Source organism: Pristis pectinata, chromosome 3 (genome assembly GCF_009764475.1).
Source record: "Pristis pectinata isolate sPriPec2 chromosome 3, sPriPec2.1.pri, whole genome shotgun sequence".
In the NCBI taxonomy this organism is placed as follows: Eukaryota; Metazoa; Chordata; class Chondrichthyes; order Rhinopristiformes; family Pristidae; genus Pristis; species Pristis pectinata.
In genome coordinates this window covers 62,706,447-62,724,669 of record NC_067407.1, presented here as the reverse complement: position 1 = coordinate 62,724,669, position 18,223 = coordinate 62,706,447, and the positions used below count along the sequence as shown (strand labels likewise).

The following is an 18,223-nucleotide window of genomic DNA, read 5'->3' as shown; positions in this document are numbered from 1 at the left end:
TTGCAGGGATCCCTTGCTATGCTGTTACATCAAGAATTGTCATTTTTATGGCAGTGCTGCCAGAAAGCTGCTGCAAAAAGAAATTTTCTAACAGCTCAAAAATTGATATTTCTGCACAGATAGCCTTATTCTGTTGTTGGTGAGATAGTTTGTTTTAGTTTTGTTTTGAGCCCAAACATAAAAGTGACAATTGGGTATTTAAAACCTCATCCACATTAGTCATAGCTTCTTTTTTTGTAATTTTTCTTGAGGTGTGCATAAAATGAACAAAGACCATAGATCATGCTCATCACCAGTGGTAGTGAGATGTTGGCGATGGGATGCAAGTTTTTTCATCGAGCATTTAGAATCAAGTACACAATTTTGCTGGAGTCAAAAATCGGAGGGGAGACAAATTCTGCTACTCACTCAGCTCTGCCGAAAACATCTGCCCCAGCTCCACCCACCCTGGTATCAGCTCACAAATACATGGAAAACAGTACAAAAACACGTCTTTTCCTCTGCACACCTTCCAATTATCCAGCTTAATTATGGAGAGACTCCATAGTATCTATCAAAATATTAAGGTGGGCCCATCATGTGAAGATCCCTAGTAGATTCCTGCATGTTGGTGCCCCGCTGACCTGTTTTGACTTTTCTTGGAAAATGTCTGCGTGACTGATTTCCATTTATATCAAGGGCAATAAAAGTTCAAAACTGGTTCTTGTATAATACTCATTTAGAGTCTGAAGTGTCAGGTCAACTTCTGGACAACAGTATTTGCAGGTTGAATTATCACTTTTGTCACAAAAATGAGTAATAACAAAGATCCCAAGCCATCCAATGATGACATAATCTTTAGAGAGACCCTCAGAATCACAGACCATATTGTAAACATTACATGCCTTTGCAAGAAGAATCCTACAACACTGTTTTCTCTCATGGGATTTGAAATATTCAAGCCGATTTTTTGAGTGGCAAAGTGTACTGTATATGTAATTCCATAAATATTTTGTATTGCATTATACCATCCAAAACTCAGAAATTTACAAGGATGTCATTTACAAAACATTGACTTACTTCTCATCAACGTCTGTGTACTTCCTTGTTACATAATGGGCTACATCAGTCTTCTTCTCCACAGGTTTCTGTTAGGAAATTGAATAAGCCATATTGTGAACTATTTCCATTGTAGAAAGAATATTGTGAAAATAATAGATCAAATGAATCTGGAACTTCATCAAACAAGAACTCAAATCTGAATCAAATAAGCCGAAAGAAAAATAATGAAAATGCTGGAAATCTGAAGTATAAACAGAAAAGGCCAGAAGTACTCAGCAAGTCGGGCAGTGTGTTGGAGAGAGGAACAGAGTTGATTTTTAAGGCTGATGACCTTTCAGAAAGATTCTTAAATTCTAAGAAAGTGGGGATGAGCAAAAGGAACTAAGGCAATGTCTGTGAAAGGGTGGTGACCAGGAGAGATGACATATATACATACAAATTAGATACATACATACAAAATAATACATTAATATAAACAAAAACTTCTACAGATGATTTGGTGAAAGCATACTGACTGGTTGCATCATGGCTTGGTACGGCAATTCAAATGCGCAGGAACATAAGAAGACGCAAAGAGTACTGGACTCTGCCAAACACATCACAGCCACATCCCTCCCCACCATCGGTTGTATCAAGAAGGTAACATCTGTCATCAAAGATCCCCACTATCCAGGCCGTGCCCTCTTCTTGCGGCTACCATCAGGCAGGAGATATTGAAGTCTGAAGTCCCACACCACTCGGTTCAAGAACAGCTACTTCCCTTCACCCACTGGGTTCTTGAACCAACCAGCACAACCCTAATCACTAGAGTTTAGCAACACTATGATCACTTTGATCATTTTGCACTAACACCAAAACTCATTTTGTTCCAATTGTGTTCTTTCTTGTAAAAACTGTGTTATATTTACATTTAATGTATGGTTTTCTTGTGAATGCTGCTTATGTGATGCTATGTGCCTGTGATGCTGCTGCGTTAGATTTTCATGGCATTTGTGCATACATGCACTTGTGCATATGACAATGAACTTGACTCTGAAATTAGGAGCTGGAGTGGGGCATTCCAGTCATCAGGTCCGCTCTGCAATTTTAAAAGATCATGGATGATCTAATTGTGACCTCAATGAATCACACAAATGGCAGGAGTGCCAACTGAAAAAGGGTAGTTAAGGGTAGTGAATAACAAAAGATGTTGAAGGAGGGTGTAAATGAAATTTGGAATATCAGAAGAGGAGAAACAAGAGGAAATGAATGCTGGAAATGCGAGGCACAAAACTGGAATGGCAGGTTATCTGAAATTGTTCCCAAAAGCAGCAATGTGACGTTGGATGATGAGGTGCAATGTGACAAGCTGCATATGAGGTGTTCCTTGAACTGTTCTAATGAAATGTAATGTGTCAATGGTCCTGTCTTTATTACAAATTTCCAGCATCTTCAGCATTTTGCTATTGGAAGTGGGACAGGGTTCTGCCAATCCACCAGCCTCCACATTCAATAGATAATCCAACATAACTTCTGATACCTCCAACTTGACCCCACCACCAGATCCATGTTCCTCTCTGGTTTACTCTTCCAAGTCCATCAACCACTTTCCTTCGCACACCACCTTCCTGTGTAACTGCAGGAAATACAGCACCTGCTCTTTCACCGCTTTCCTTTTCGCCAAACATTTTCTAGGTGAAGCAGCAATTGTACTACTTCTAATTTAATATCCTGAATTTGGTACTCATGATATAATGTCCTCTATCCAGGGAAACCAGATGCAGATTGGCTGGCCTTTTGTTAGTCACCAGCCTTTAGTCAGCACCAACATCATTTATATCATTCAGTATCTTTTGGTCTCCATCCTACTCCAGACCTTTTTTTTTTGTTTTTGCTGCCCCTCGACCATTGCTCTGCAATTTAAAACTTCCTTCATTTCTGACTTTTGGTTCTGATAAAAAGTAATCAACCTGAAATGGTAACTCTCGCCACAATTACTGCCTGACCTCTTGACTATTTCCAATATTTTCTGGGGTTTTTTTTAAATTTCTGGATCAAATGGTCAGTAAGTTTGCAGATGATCCTAAAATAGGTGGTGTCATTGGCAGTAAAGATGGTTGTCAGAATTTAAAGAAGGATCTTGATCAGTTGGGTAAATGGGCCAAAGAAAGGCAAATGGAGTTCAATTGGATCAATGCGACGGTGTTGCATTTTGGGAAGACAAATGAGGGTGGAACTTTCACAGTGAATGGTAGGGCCCCGGGGGAGTACTGTAGAACAGAGGGACCTAGGAGTACAAGTACATGGTTCCCTGAAAGCTGCAGGTAGACAGGGTGGTGAAGAAGGCTTTTGGTACGCTGGCCTTCATCAATCAGGGCATTGAGTACAGAAGTTGGGATGTTATGTTAGTTGTACAAGACGTTGGTGAGGCCGCATTTGGAATACTCTGTTTAGTTTTGATCTCTCTGTGATAGGAAAGATGCCATTAAGCTGGAAAGAATGCAGAAGAGATTTTTGAGGACATTGCTGGGACTCAACGGGCTGAGCTATGAAGAGAGGTCAAGCAAGTTGGGACTTTTTTCACTGGAGCTTAGGAAAATGAGGGGTGATCTTATAGAAGTGCATAAAATCATGAGGGGCACAGATAGGGTGAATGCGCACAGTCCTTTTCACAGGGTTGGGGAATCAAGAACTAGAGGGCATTTAAGGTGAGAGTAGAGAGATTTAATAAGAACCTGAGGGGGCAACTTTTTCACCCAGAGAGTGATCAGTATATAGAATGAGTTGCACCAGAGGAAGTGGTTGAGGCAGGTACATTAACAACATTTAAAAGGTACTTGGAGAGGTACATGGATAAGAGAGGTCGAGAGGGCCAAATGCTGGCAAATGGGACTAGCTTAGTTGGGAATCTTGGTTAGCATGGACCATCTCGGCCAAAGAGCCTGTTTCTGTGCTGTACGACTCTATCACTTCAAATAATCCCCATTAGATTCAGACACTATTCATGCAGCCAGTAAATCCTGACTTGTACTTTTATTTTTGCAGTGGAAAACACAGAATTAGTATACATCAGTCAGAATAAGAAACTTCTAAGAAATATGTTGCGGTTACTTGGAGGCACACTGAGTAGGATGTGAATAGTCAGAGGTCCAGCTTCTCTTGGGTGTTTGGGTGGATAGTGAGATACAATGCCTAAATTAAACAATTACCTAACTTGGACAATGACACTGTGGTCCAATCTATTTTTGTAGAATTTTATGACCATCATGGCCTATCAGTGTAATCTCCTCCTGACTAGAAACCATCCATGATAGCTGTGCTTCTGACTTCTATTTCCAAATTTTATTACTCCCCCATTGGCATTCATATAGTACCTTTAGCTGTCAAACCGTAAGGCTCTGGAATTTCCTTCGTATATCTACCTATTTTTTTCCCCCTGGCTTTCAGATACTCTTTAAAACCTTCAGCTTTGTACAAGCTTTGGGCCAACTGCTCCAATACCTGCTGATATGCCTGGGCATCAAATTTCATCCTGTAACACCCCTACAAAGTCCTTTCATATGTTTTGCTCCAGTAATGATACTTTCTCATCTGCCAAATCTGGTAAGCAGAATCAGAATCAAGTTTACCATCACTGACATATGTTGTGAATGGGTAAAGACATAAAAATAACCATAAGTTACAAAAATAAATAAATAGTGCAAAAGAGGAACAACGAAGTAGTGTTCATGGGTTCATGGACATTCAGACATCTGATGGCGGAGGGGAAGAAGCTATTCCTGAAATGTTGAGTGTGGGTCTTCAGGCTTCTGTACCTCCTACCCGATGATAGTAATATGAAAAGGGCATGTCCCGGGTGGTGTGGGTCTGTAATAATGGATGCTGCCTTCTTGAGACACTGCCTCTTGAAGAGCTCCTCAATGGCAGGGTGGGTTGTGTCCATGATGGAGCTAGCTGAGTCTACAACCTTCTACAGCCTATTTCGATCCTGAACATTGCAGTCTCCTTACCAGGCGGTGATGCAACCAGTTAAAATGTTCTCCACTGTACATCTGTCGAAATTTGCCAGAGTCTTTGGTGACATACCAAATTTCCTCAAACTCCTGATGAAGTTGAGCCACTGGTGTGCCTTCTTCATGATTGCATCAATGTGTTGGGCCCAAGATAGATCCTCTGAAATGTTGACACTCAGGAACTTGAAGCTGCTCACCCTTTCCACCGCTGACCCCTCAATGAAGACCGGTGTGTGTTCTCCTGACTTTCCCTTCCTGAAGTCCACAATCAATTCCTTGGTCGTGCTGACGTTGAGTGTGAGGTTGTTCTTGCGACACCACTCAACCAACCAATCTATCTCACTCCCGTACACCTCCTCGTCGCCAGCTGAGATTCTGCCAATGACGGTGGTGTCATCGGCGAATTTATAGATGGTGTTTCAGCTGTGCCTAGCCACATAGTCATGAATGTAGAGAGAGTAGAGCAGTGGGCTAAGCACAACTGCACAACGAAGCAGAACTGTCAATGGTTCCGTTAGGATTGTTCACTTCCCCTTGGTGCACTAAATTATTGACTGCAACACATTGTCCACCACCCTACATGAAAATTGAAAGGGATTTCAGTCTCTCAAATGCCCAGTTGATGTCTGAGCTTAATCAGTGATCATGCAAGTCAATAGTCAGAATTCTGGGCAGAGACGCGTTGCTTTACTTCATTGGCAGTCTGCTGCACCAACTGCATTTTAGTTTCTTAAGATGACTATACAAGAATCAATTCCACTGCAAATTCCTTAGATAATGAAGCAGCCAATGCTTTAGGCAACAAGACCCAAACAGCATTCAGGCAAGGGTTCTGGAAGGAGCAAGTAACATTCACGTCATACAAGTAACTGGCAACCACCATCTACAATGTGATCTAGTCCATCCTTGCTTTTCAATTGTGTTACCACTGCCAAGTCCCTACCATCAACATGCTGGGATCAGGGTGGAGAGTTAAAATAACCAGAGCAGGAACTTAACTGTTCAAGATTCATGTGTGCTTTTGCAAGGAGAACAGGTCAGTGGGTAACTCATCTTGTGATCTCCCAAAATCTTTCCACCCTTCAACAAGATGCAAGCCTGGTGTGTAATGGAAAACTCTCCATCTGCCAGGATGAATGCAGTTATAACTTTCAAGAAGGTCAATGAAGCAGCCGATCTGACTTGCACACAAACGATTGTCCTAAACATTCATGTATATCGGTACAGCAGAAATGCTGAAATTTCTGTTGTGCAGGAGGCTCAAATTCTGAATTGGAGTCTGGAGATTTTTATCCTTTGATAAGGGCCAAATCAGCTGGACTATACTGGATGAGTTCTACCCTGTTCAGTTAGAGTCTGCTAAAAATGGAGGAGGGGAAAGGAAGAGAAAACGTGCCATAAATCAAAAGTAACTTCAGATGTAAAATGTCTTTGAGAAAAAGAATGAAGAAGCAGCACATCTGCACTGTGTCGACATTGAGTTTATGCTTGAACTTCAAGAAATTCAAGTGTTTGAAAGTGATTTCAATTCCCTTTGCCTTTGGATACAAAGGCAAAGGGAATTGTTGAAAATTCAAATGAGGAATCCTAGTTGTCACATCTTGCAGTGGTGAAATATTGGAAGAAAATGGAGAGATGTCACAGAACTTACTCATGATTACATAATTTGGAAAAACCTTGTACTTTCAACACAGAACAAAATTAATGATTCAATGTTGAAAAGAGCAAGCTTTGTTTTAAGTTACACTTATTATGTTAAAATTAATTGGTATTCATTGTGGATAAAGGTTCCATTTAATTGACTACTTTGGCTCTCTGCACAGGCATGGACAACTTGGCATGCCTTCTTGCTTGGATTCAGCTTTCCAATTAGGTAATCTTTTGATATTCATAAAAACGCTTTGATTAAGTCTGAATCACAGTTAAATCTTTGGACCAAATTTTTTTAAACTTCCAAATAAAGAAAGGAAAAAGGACTTGCCTTTATACAGCACCTATGCAACATTTTTTTAATAGCTGAAAGCTAACACAGAGCTTCTGATAAAGCTCATCTGAAAAGCATGACAAGTAAGATGTAATCTCCTTCAAATTCACAGGATTCTCAATTTTATAATGCAGTCCCCGAAAATATATTTCAAAAAGTGTCAGATTATGACTTCTGTTTAAGGACTCTCTAACCGTATCTGGTATTGAATCATTAAAAGAAATAATTGCATTTATGTTGCAACCGTTAAGACCTGAGGACAACCCCAAGCACCCGATAGACAGGACAGTATATATGAAGTTTGGGAAAGATAGCATCAACCTCCCGCTATATTGAGTTAATGACAATATTTTTAAATACTGGGGACACAAGAGACTGCAAATGCTGGAATCTGGAGCAACAAACAAGAAGCAAGAGGAACTCCGCAGGTCAGGCAGCATCTATAGATGGAAATGGACAGTCGACGTTTCAGTTCAAGACCCTCAGGATGGAGACACTGCCTGACCTGCCGAGTTCCTCCAGCTTCTTGCTTGTTGCTCCAAATGTTTAATATTGTTGTTTTGAAGATGTTGTTTTGCAAAATAGAATTCTCCACATCCAACTGAGATGATAGGTCGGGAACTCTCAGCAACAAGGAAATTCAAAACACCACCTCTGACAGTGCAGCACTCCTTCATTTGTGTGGTCAAACCTCTGGAGAAGGACTTGAACCCAGAAACTAACTCAGAAGTGTCAGCTCTAGCGATTGAGTCACAAATGACATCCTGTGGTTGACCAGCCCAGACTGCTGTGAAACTCATTGCATAGCTTTGGTTTTGAACAGAATGCATTTTGTCACTCAGTGACTCCCTATAACTACCCAACTAAGGCAGCTCAATACCAAATTACACCAAAATCCATAACCCGTCTCATCATATAAAAGATATTTTTATATTGAGTGACACTATGGCACTGCAGATAATGCAGCTTTCACAAGGATGCAAGAAAAGAGCGGGAGTAGGCTGCTCACTCCTTCAAGCCTGCCCCATCATTCAATATGATCACAGCTGATCTATGCTGGCCTCAACTCCTCACAATACCAGTGACCTGGTTAGATTCCAATTTCCAGAGGTGTCTTTTTGGAGTTGCATGTATTCCCAGGAACCAAGTGGGTTTCCCCTGGGTGCTCCACTTTCCTCCCAAAGATGTGCTGGTTGGTAGGTTAATTGACAACTGTAAATTGCTCCGTGTGGATGGGTAATGGTAGAATCAGGGGGTGAGAAAAGGTCATAGGGAAATAAATAGAGAAATGGGATTGATGGAATTGCTCTCAGAGCTTGGGTAGGCTGAATGGGCCCAATGGTCCGTCTGTTGTAAGAACACATGGAAGAAAAAAAATAAGACCCAAATCTATATATGGCAGAAATAAGTGTACAAATTATTTCTCAGATTTAGGAGAAATTGTTGACAAAGTTAGATGAGCATTGAAATGAATTGGCAACACCCACTGGGTAAAGTGGACATTAAGTTTCTTGATTATCCAGAATTCAATCTTAGCCAAGGAGCTGAGGACCAAAGCAAATAGCCGGCCAAGGACTGGTGCAAGTGACAGGGAACCTTCAAATGAGTGGGCTCATTCTGCTTCATCAGAAATACTGTTTCATCTCTCAACAAGAATCTTTCTCCAACCCAGTGCACAAAACAGCACACTAACTTCATAGAGTACATTTAATAGTTCATTAATGAGGTCACCTGACACAATATTGTAATTGTGACTTTAAACGTATCATAATGTTTGTTAGATTAAAACAGTTTTTACATGCAGACAAACCACTATACTTTAAAGGTGTGCCAATTTCAGCAATATATCTGGAAAAAGACACAACTATGGAAAAGGTATGTGGAAAAAAGTAGAAATAGAACCGCCAAACATAACGAACTTGTTTTCCTTGGAGCCAAAGTTAAACAGCATTTTAAAAAAATAACCAAAATTAAACTCACAAGATTTTTTTAAAACTGTAACTCACTCCCACCTATCATTTAATTCTTGGTTTATTGGAGTCCACCAGTCTGAATCACATCAAACTACATTTGAGTGCCATTAAAGGAAATGAAAACTGTGTTGTCATGGTTCATGTTGTTCCTAAAAGGGTTTCTGGAAAATGGAGGTTGTTTTATAATCTTGTTACATAAACTTGAGATATTTCAGACCATGTTAGTGATTTAAAGTTTAAAGAACAATCCATGTGTTGAATGCCATTTAGAAACTAGGAACTTTTATTTAAGGCAAAGGTGCTAATTGGGTTCAGAAATGGTTTTGCAAGAAAACACTAGTTAACAATATTTGGAAAAAACACTTCTTGGGAGCCATGATGAATTAAGTTGTTATGTTGTGGGGCTCATTTGAAAAACAGTTCTCATCAGTAATGTGAAATAGAGCATTTCAGGTCGTTTATAAAATTTTCTGAGAACACCAAAGCAGACTTTGCAACAAAGGAACCCGGATCAAAAGGAATGGATGGTGAAAGGAATGGGAGATTTTTTTATATAAAGGATTTGAAATGACATATTCAAAGGAAAACCTCTGCCACTGTTAACTCGTTCCTGGAAATGATCAGAGTGTTAATACAGAGCTTGTTTTATTGGGTGATTATTTCATTGTGATTATGAGCTTCACAGAAAACTGGAAGATTCACAAATGCTGTCACCCCACCATCTATTATGTCCGACACTCCAGTCCATTTTGTGGGACTTACCATTAAATAACACCTGGTTTTGTTCCACCTCATCATTTTGCACTTTGCCGACATTGGCTCAACACTCATGAAAAATCCTCAATCTATACCAAGGTAGCAATAAAGAATTTATCACCAAAATCATCTTCACAGTTTTCCACTCTCAGACTTCATGTCAAATGATTTCTCTCTTTGGTGGTTTCTGTGGCCAAGCAACTCCTTAGCTGGGAATCATGGGAAGGTTGGAAGATCTGAATCCACAAATCTAGCTGGGCCAGACATTCACTGTGAGCTAAACATTGATGGGACAACTTAGTGGGTCGAGCAGTACCTGGGACAGTGGGGGGTGGTGGGAGCAAAAGTTGGTGCTGACAGTTTGGAAAGAGACCCTCTATCAGGACACACAGATGCTGCTTGACCCACTGAGTTCCTCCAGTGGTTTGATCTTTGCTCCAGATTCCAACATCTACAGTTTCGGGTCTCCATTCAGTCTGAGCTCACAAGCACCCATACAATGACAAGAAGAGGTGTTAATGACCACAATGTGGATCCATCAATAAGTGATTAACTATTTAACTTAAGTATCAATCAGTCCAGGGAAAGAGAAACAATAAGGAGGTAGACTGAATGGAGCCCAGATTTCCTGCCCCGACCTCATTCATTGGGTTGCATTCAAAGCTTCCCCCAAACACATTATCCTTAGAAGTGACTATAGATATACTAAAAGGGTGGCAAGGGGGATAAAAAGGTCCCCGAAAAGATCAGCATGGCCATCTGTGTGTGCAACCAAAGGAAATGGGTAAGATTTTTAATGAATATTTCTCTTCAGTTTTTAATGTAGAGAAAAATAGGGAAGCTAAGGAAATGGAGAAAATGAGTGCTGTTGTCTTGGACCACATATGAATTAGCAGGGAGGAGAGACTGGAGCCCTTAAAGTACATTAAGGTGGATAAATCCCCAGGGCCTGACCTAGTGTATTCTCGGATCTTGAGGGAAGCTCGAGAAGAAATTGCAGAGGCTCTTGCAGAGATTTTTGCTTCATCTCCAGTCACAGGTGAGGTTCTGGAGGACTGGAGAGTGGTTAATGTGGTATCAATGCTTAAAAACAAGCCAGGAAGCAGCAGGCCGGTGAGACTGACATCGGTGGTGGGTAGATTGCTGGAGGTGATTTTAAGAGACAGGATCTACCAACATTTGGAGGGACAGGGTCTGATTTAAGATAGTCAGCACGGTTTTGTGCATGGGAAGTCATGTCTGAAAAATCTCAGAGTTCTTCGAGGAGGTAACCAAGAGGGTAGATGAGAGTAGGGCAGTGGATGTTGTCTATATGGACCTTAGCAAGGCATTTGACAAGGTTCCTTGTGGCAGGCTAGTCTGGAAGGTTAGATCGCATGGGATCCAGTTCGAGATAGTGGATTGGATTCATAATTGGCTCAGTGGGAGGAAGCAGACAGTGATGGTCAAGAGTTGTTTCTCAGACTGGAGGCCTGTGTCTAGTGGTGTGCCACAGGGGTCGATGCTGGGGCTTTGTTATTTGTAATTTATGTAATCGATTTGGATGTGAATGTACAAGGCATGGTTAGTAAGTTTGTGAATGATACTAAAATAGATGGTGTTGTCGATAGTGTAGAAGGTTATGAAAAATTACAGGGGGATCGTGATCAGCTTAGGATGTGGGCTGAGTATTGGCAAATGGCTTTCGATCCAGATAAATGTGAGGTATTGCCTTTTGGGAGATCAAACCAGGGTAGGACTTATACAGTCAATGGTAGGTCCTGGGGAGCGCTACGGAAAAGAGAGACCAAGGAGTGCCAGTGCAAAGTTCGCTGAAAGCAGCATCACAGGTAGACAGGGTGGTGAAGAAGGCGTTTGGCACACTAACCTTCATCAGTCTTGGCAGTGAGTATAGAAGCTGAGAAGTTATATTGCAATTATATAAGACATTAGTGAGGCTGCACTTGGAGTGTTGTGTACAGTTTTGGTCACCCTGTTATAGGAAAGATATTATTAAACTAGAAAGAGTGCAGAAAAGATTTAGCAGGATGTTGCCTGAACTTGGGAGCCCGAGTTACAAGGCGAGGTTGCGTAGACTAGGACTTTATTCCCTGGAATGTAGGAGATTGAGGGGTGACCTAATGAGGTAAACAAGATCATGAAGAGCATAGACAGGGTGAAAGCACAGTCTTTATCCCAGGGAGGGGATGCTAAAAACAAGAGGGCATAGGTTTAAGATCAGAGGCAAGAGTTTTGAAAGGGACATCAGGGCAGCTTGTTCACACAAAGGGTGGTGTGTATTTGGAATGAGCTGCCAGAAAGAGTGGTGGATGCAGCACATTAACAACATTTAAAAGCCATTGAGATAAGTACAAGGATAGGAGAGGTTTGGAAGGCTATGAGCCAAATGCAGGTAGACGGGACTAGCTCACTGGGCTACACAGTCGGCATGGACGAGTTGGGCTGAAGGGCCTGTTGCCACACTGTATGACTCCAGGACTAGCAGCAGCCATTCCACCTTGCTATCCAATTGGTCAAGCCGAGCAAAGTTTCCAGAAGGTCACAACAGGCATCTAACTAGCCCCCATAAGCAAGCCAGAACAGCAATAACCTGGTCCTGATGGTCAGCAGTGAAGAACCTCTAAAGCAGCTAGTGAGCCAGTGAGGACCATACTTTGAGGGCTCCAACCAAGGGAGCGAAGACAGCACCAGCACCACTTGAGGCAGGAAACCAACATATGCATGTATTTGTGTGTGTGTGTGTGTGTGTGTGTGTGTGTGTGTGTGTGTGTGTGTGTGTGTGTGTGTGTGTGTGTGTGTCTAAATAAAGCTGTGTTTGCACTGCGATCTGACTTATGTCTTTTTGTTTGCTTCGAAAGTACAAAGCACCTGGGTAAGACACACAAAAGGGGATATTGGTCAAAGTGCTCAGAAAGTGCAGAAGCAGCATTTCAAATTACTTTTAAGTCATCATCTTCTCTGCGCAGAGATCACTGTCCTATCTTCCCCATAATTGTGACCCTCACCCCTTAACCTTGTCATCTCCATTGTCTTGATCACTGTATGGCCATCTCTATCCTTGCTCTTCTTTCATATCTCCACAATTCTGTTCCTTCTATATCTGAGCCTAAAAATGGTCTCTCCCAAATCAGTTCTGTGCTCTTCTCTAAACTCATCTAGTTAGTCCATGAAATTCACCTTTTGCTCTCTTCACCATATTACTAAACTGCTGATTACTGAAAATCTGTTACGAGCCCCCATTAAATGATTTTATCACCTTCTTTTTCAAATTAGCTGTCACCGCCCTCCTCAAAAAAAACTCCACGATCACCCAGCTATTTTTATGTATCAAGACCTGGCCTAAAAATCATTTGCACTGTGTCTTCCTGCCATGCCTCCATAGTGTTTTTCAAATGACTTATGCTTGGCCCCCTCTTATTTCTGATCTGCATGCTGTCCTTTGACAGCATTGGTTTCTATCTGTTTATGACAAAACCAGAATCACAATCAGGTCTATTAACACTGACATATATCGTGAAATCTGTTGTTTTGTGGCAGCAGTACCGTGCAAGACATAAAAATTACTATAAGTTTCAAAAAATTAAATAAGTAGTGCAAGAGAGGAATAGTGAGCTCATGTTCATGGATCGTTCAGAAATCTGATGGTGGAGGGGAAGAAGCTGTTCCTAAAAGGGTGAGTATGGGTCTTCATGCTCCTGTACCTCCTTTCCGATGATAGTAATGAGAAGAGGGCATATCCCGGATGATGAGGGCCCTCAACGATGAATGCCACCTTCTTGCGCACGACATCTTGAAGTTGTCCTCCACAGTGGGGAGGGTTGTGCCCGTGATAGAGACAGCTGAGTCTACAACCCTTTTGATTCCGCACATTGGAGCCTCCATACAAGGACGTTACGCAACCAGTCAGAATGCTCTCCACCAAACAAGCGCCACCTCACCACCATATTGTCTTTGGTCCTTGTCACAAAATGTGCTCATCTTATTATTTCTTGTTGTGCATTAATGCATTTAAATGCTCCATCTCTGGCAATCTAACCCTCAGCAATGTGACCTTAAGTTCTTGTATTCTCTCCCTAAACACCCCTACTTCTCTTTCCACCTCAAGACTTGCCTTGATATCTGCATTTTTGTCCAAGCTTTTGGTCAACTTCCCAAATGGAATTCATGGAATAGCTCATTTGAAGCTTTGCCTTGGGATGCTATTTTAAAAGACACACATAAAAGCTGTATTGCTGTTAATGAGTTTATTCAGTAGCCCATATGATGATTCAAACCAATTGATCAGTATACTCAATCTGAATGTGTCACAAACTACAGAACAGACCTGCTCAATACCCTATCAACTTACAGCTGACTGATCAGGTGCTCTGCATATCCCCTTTATACCAATACTTCCAAAATCAGCATTTGGAATACAGCCTTTCCACTTTTGATTTATTCATTTCAAATCAACACTCACAACCGCAGCATATGCAATGATTTCGTTTACAGCAATCGTTGATCAATCCTGCATCAAACCTTTTTGATGAATCTTGGATTCAAGGAAAGCACATCCACTCTTTTGTGCTCATGCATTAAAATCCACCTTTTATATTCAACATTGTTTCAAGCCACACAAACACATAAAATGATGCACACCAAGGCTGACCTAAAGGTCATTTATGACCCACACATAAAACTTGGCAAGTTTAAAACCTAGAAATAATCAGAGAGTTTGGGTCTGAAACCACAATTTGTAAAAAGCGAAATAGATAATAACTTGTTATTTATCTTTGAAAAGGTTGTTGAGAAACCTACTGTAAAAAAAATCCAACTCAAGTTGGATGTTATCATGTTCCAAAATGGAAAACAAAACGAGGTAACATGCCTTAATGACTACCACCAATGGCTCTGACATCCACCACCATGAAGTGGTTTGAGAGGCTGGTCACGGCACGCTAACTCCAGCTTCCCCGACAACCTCTACCCTCTGCAATTTGCCTACCACTATAACAGGTATATGGCAGATGCCATCTCCCTGACCCTACACTTATCTCTGGAGCATTTGGACAGTAAAGACACCTGTGTTAGATAACTGTTGATTGACTACAGCTCCACCTTCAATACTATAATTCCAAGCAAACTCCTGGACCTGGGAATCAAGACCTCCCTTTGCAACTGGATCCTTGACTTCCTGACCAACAGACCAGAATCAGTAAGGATAGGAAGCAACATCTCCACCACGATTATTCTCAACACTGGCTACCCACAAGGTTGTGTCCTTAGCCTCCGACTCTACCCTCTTTACACTCATGACTGCATGGCCAGATTCTGCTCCAGCTCTATTTACAAGTTTGCAGATGATACCAATGTAGTGGGCCATATCTCAAATAACAATGTCAGAGTACAGGAAGGAGATAGAGAGCCTACTGACATGGTGCTATGACAACAACCTTTCCCTCAATGTCAGCAAAACCAAAGAGCTGATCATTGACTTCAGGAAGAGGGGCAGTGCACATTCTCCTGTTTACATCAACAGTGCTGAGGTCGAGAGGGTTGAGAGCTTCAAGTTCCTGGGAGTGAACACCACCAACAGCCTGTCCTGGCTCAACCACGTTGACACCACGGCCAAGAAAGCTCACCAGCACCTCTAGTTCCTCAGGAGGCTAAATAAATTTGGCGTGTCCCCTTTGACCGTCACCAATTTTTATCGATGCACCATAAAAAGCATCCTATCCAGATGCATCATGGCTTGGTACAGCAACCGCTCTGCCCATGACCACAAGAAACTGCAGAGAGTTGTGGACACAGCTCAGCACATCATGGAAACCAGCCTCCCCTCCATGGATTCTGTCTACACTTCTTGTTGCCCCTGTAAAGCAGCCAGCATAATCTAAGATCCCATCCACCCTGGATATTCTCTCTTCTCCCCTCTCCCATCGGGCAGAAGATACAAAAGCTTGAAATCACATACCACCAGACTCAAGGACAGCTTCTATCCCACTGTTATAAGACAATTGAATGATTCCCTAATACAAGTTAGACTCTTAACATCACAATCTACCTCGTTATGACCTTGCAGCTTATTGCCTTCCAGCACTGCACTTTCTCTGGAGCTGTAACACTTTATTCTGCACTCTGTTATTGTTTTACCTTGTACTATCTCAATGCACTGCAATGAATTGATCTGTATGAACAGTATGCAAGACAAAGTTTTTCACTGTACCAATAATAAACCATTTTACCAATTCCTGCTGACACAAAGGATCAGAGCACATTCAGCAAGAGTAGGCCATATAGCCCCTCAGTTGTGCTCTGCCATTCAATGAAACCAGGGCTCATTCTTGTACCCGATCCACCTCTGCTACCAATTCCAACATTCAACTTCCTCAGCCTATCAGAAATCTATTGGCATCAGCCTTCTAAACACCTGATGGCTGAACATTCACAAACTTCGAGAGTTAAGAAGTCCAAAGATTTAAAACTATGAAGAAATTTCTCCCCAGCTCTGTCCCATATAGTTGTCCCTTGAGCCTAAGAAATCCAGCAGCTAAGGCAATTTATTCAAGGATCTTCTGCTCATTCACCTGAAACCTACCTGTACATGAGGATCAGTGAACATGCACAAGAGATTGTAAAGGACAGAGATTCATAACAACTTCAATGCAGAAATTATAACATTTTGAGAAAAAGGCCCAGAAAAGAAACAAAAATGTAACATGAGTTTAAAATTTTATGCCAACTGAAGATTCAGAAATCACAATCTGATCCTTTTGTAACAACCTGGAACCGAGAGATTTTTTTGGCTCCCCAGAATCATATAGTTTAAAGAACTCCAGTAATTCTCCCCAAAGCCCAATGACCCCAACTGCACTCACCTTATCCAAAAACTTTAGCTAACTTTATACACTCATTTTATTATTGGGATTTTTAACTTGTTTTTCAACTGACAAGCCATAAAGTGTTTTTTTTTCTGTAAAAGGTACATACCGGTACAGTCCTTAATTTATGAAGCATCTTGGATCCTTTCCTCAACTTGTCTCTGACTACTTCATGTCGATGGACCCACCCACGAAGTTCATCTACAAGCCTGCACCAGCATAACAGAGAAAATATTTAATAAAGAACAGCTTCATCATCACTGCGACATTGACTTGGATATTCTCCACTTTATGACTGGACCATCAATGTGGTAGTTGCTGGAATGTGAATGATGGACTCAATACAACTGTAAATTCACTTGACATCATATAATCAGTTGGACGGATCTTGACTGATGTTTTTTATTGCACAAGTTTTCAGTACCCTGTGCCGACATACATATCGCTAACAACAATACATTACTTCTAATACATCAACAGTGTAGATGATTTATTCTTGGAGATTTATAGTTTAGCTATATTGACATATTTCTTGGCAGAAAAATATCATCCAACAGCTGAATTAATGGTCTGGATCACCCTGGACCATGTCTGTGCATTGTGTTTGCCTCTCATGGGAATGGCTGCACCCTCTTTCTGTGGGCGCTGGGATTTTGATTTCCTGATGGCCTCACTGCTGTGGCCCTTCCACAAAGTGGTGCAAGTCCACAGGCAGTGACTAGGCCACAGGCAGCGACTAGGCCACAGGCAGCAAAAACTGAGGGCCTGCCCACAATGTGCTCCGTTGGCCTACGACAGCTGTCAGAGCTCTTTGCCACCATTTTGAACTGTCTCTGTTGAACAGAAACATTCAGAAACAGTCACAAAATATAATGTAAACAGATTAAAAATTAAAACAGTAAAATAACATTCATTTAAAACCACATTAAACTTCTGTGTACTAAAAATATTCCCATTAACCAAAATAAAATGTCTCAACACCTTTTGCCTTTTTAATGACCACTTTCATCACTTTGCACTACAATGGACTTGGTTTTTCTTTGACCTAAAAGTGTTCTTTCTTGCATAATTTTGTATAATTTATGTTTCATTTCTGTTTTTCTTGTGAATGTTGCGTCTAACGCTATGTGCCTGTGATACTGCTGCAAATAAGTTTATCATTGCAACTGGCATACATGTACTTGTGCATATGATAATAAACTCCACTTGACTTCATGAAGATTACTGAATTCATTAAACGAATGGAGTTCAGTGAGATGCTAATGGCCAGAAGGGTATCTGGCTGCACAACTCAGTACACTCCAGAGTCACCACAAGACATCATGCTGAGTCTAGTGACAGAGTGGGGGGCAGATGCATCCACATCCAATCTCCAATACATAATTCAATGCTGCTGCGTGGAGGTGCTAAAGGAACATACTAATACATCACGACAGCCAGGTGGTGGTCCTCCATGGTTGCTGAAATCGACATTCAACATGAATTTACAATTAATTCCAATAGCCAAAACTTGATCGTGATTACTCGGTCAACAGAGACCTTATTTGTCCTTTTCAAAAATGTTTTGTTTTCAAAACACAAAGTGACAGAGCAGGCAGCAACAGAGAGGATTAACGC

At 41.3% G+C, this 18,223-nt stretch overlaps 1 protein-coding gene across 2 annotated transcripts in view; it reads right to left on the bottom strand.

Moving 5' to 3' along the window:
- Positions 1-18,223, bottom strand: part of atf6 (activating transcription factor 6) — a 248,852-nt gene that overhangs the window by 128,465 nt on the left and 102,164 nt on the right. For both annotated transcript variants that reach the window (XM_052012103.1, XM_052012104.1), the window contains exons 12-13: positions 16,716-16,815; positions 1,060-1,127 (exon numbers count right to left, since the gene is read on the bottom strand). In XM_052012103.1, the coding sequence (XP_051868063.1) occupies positions 1,060-1,127; positions 16,716-16,815 (168 nt within the window). The remainder of the gene's footprint in view (positions 1-1,059; positions 1,128-16,715; positions 16,816-18,223) is intronic.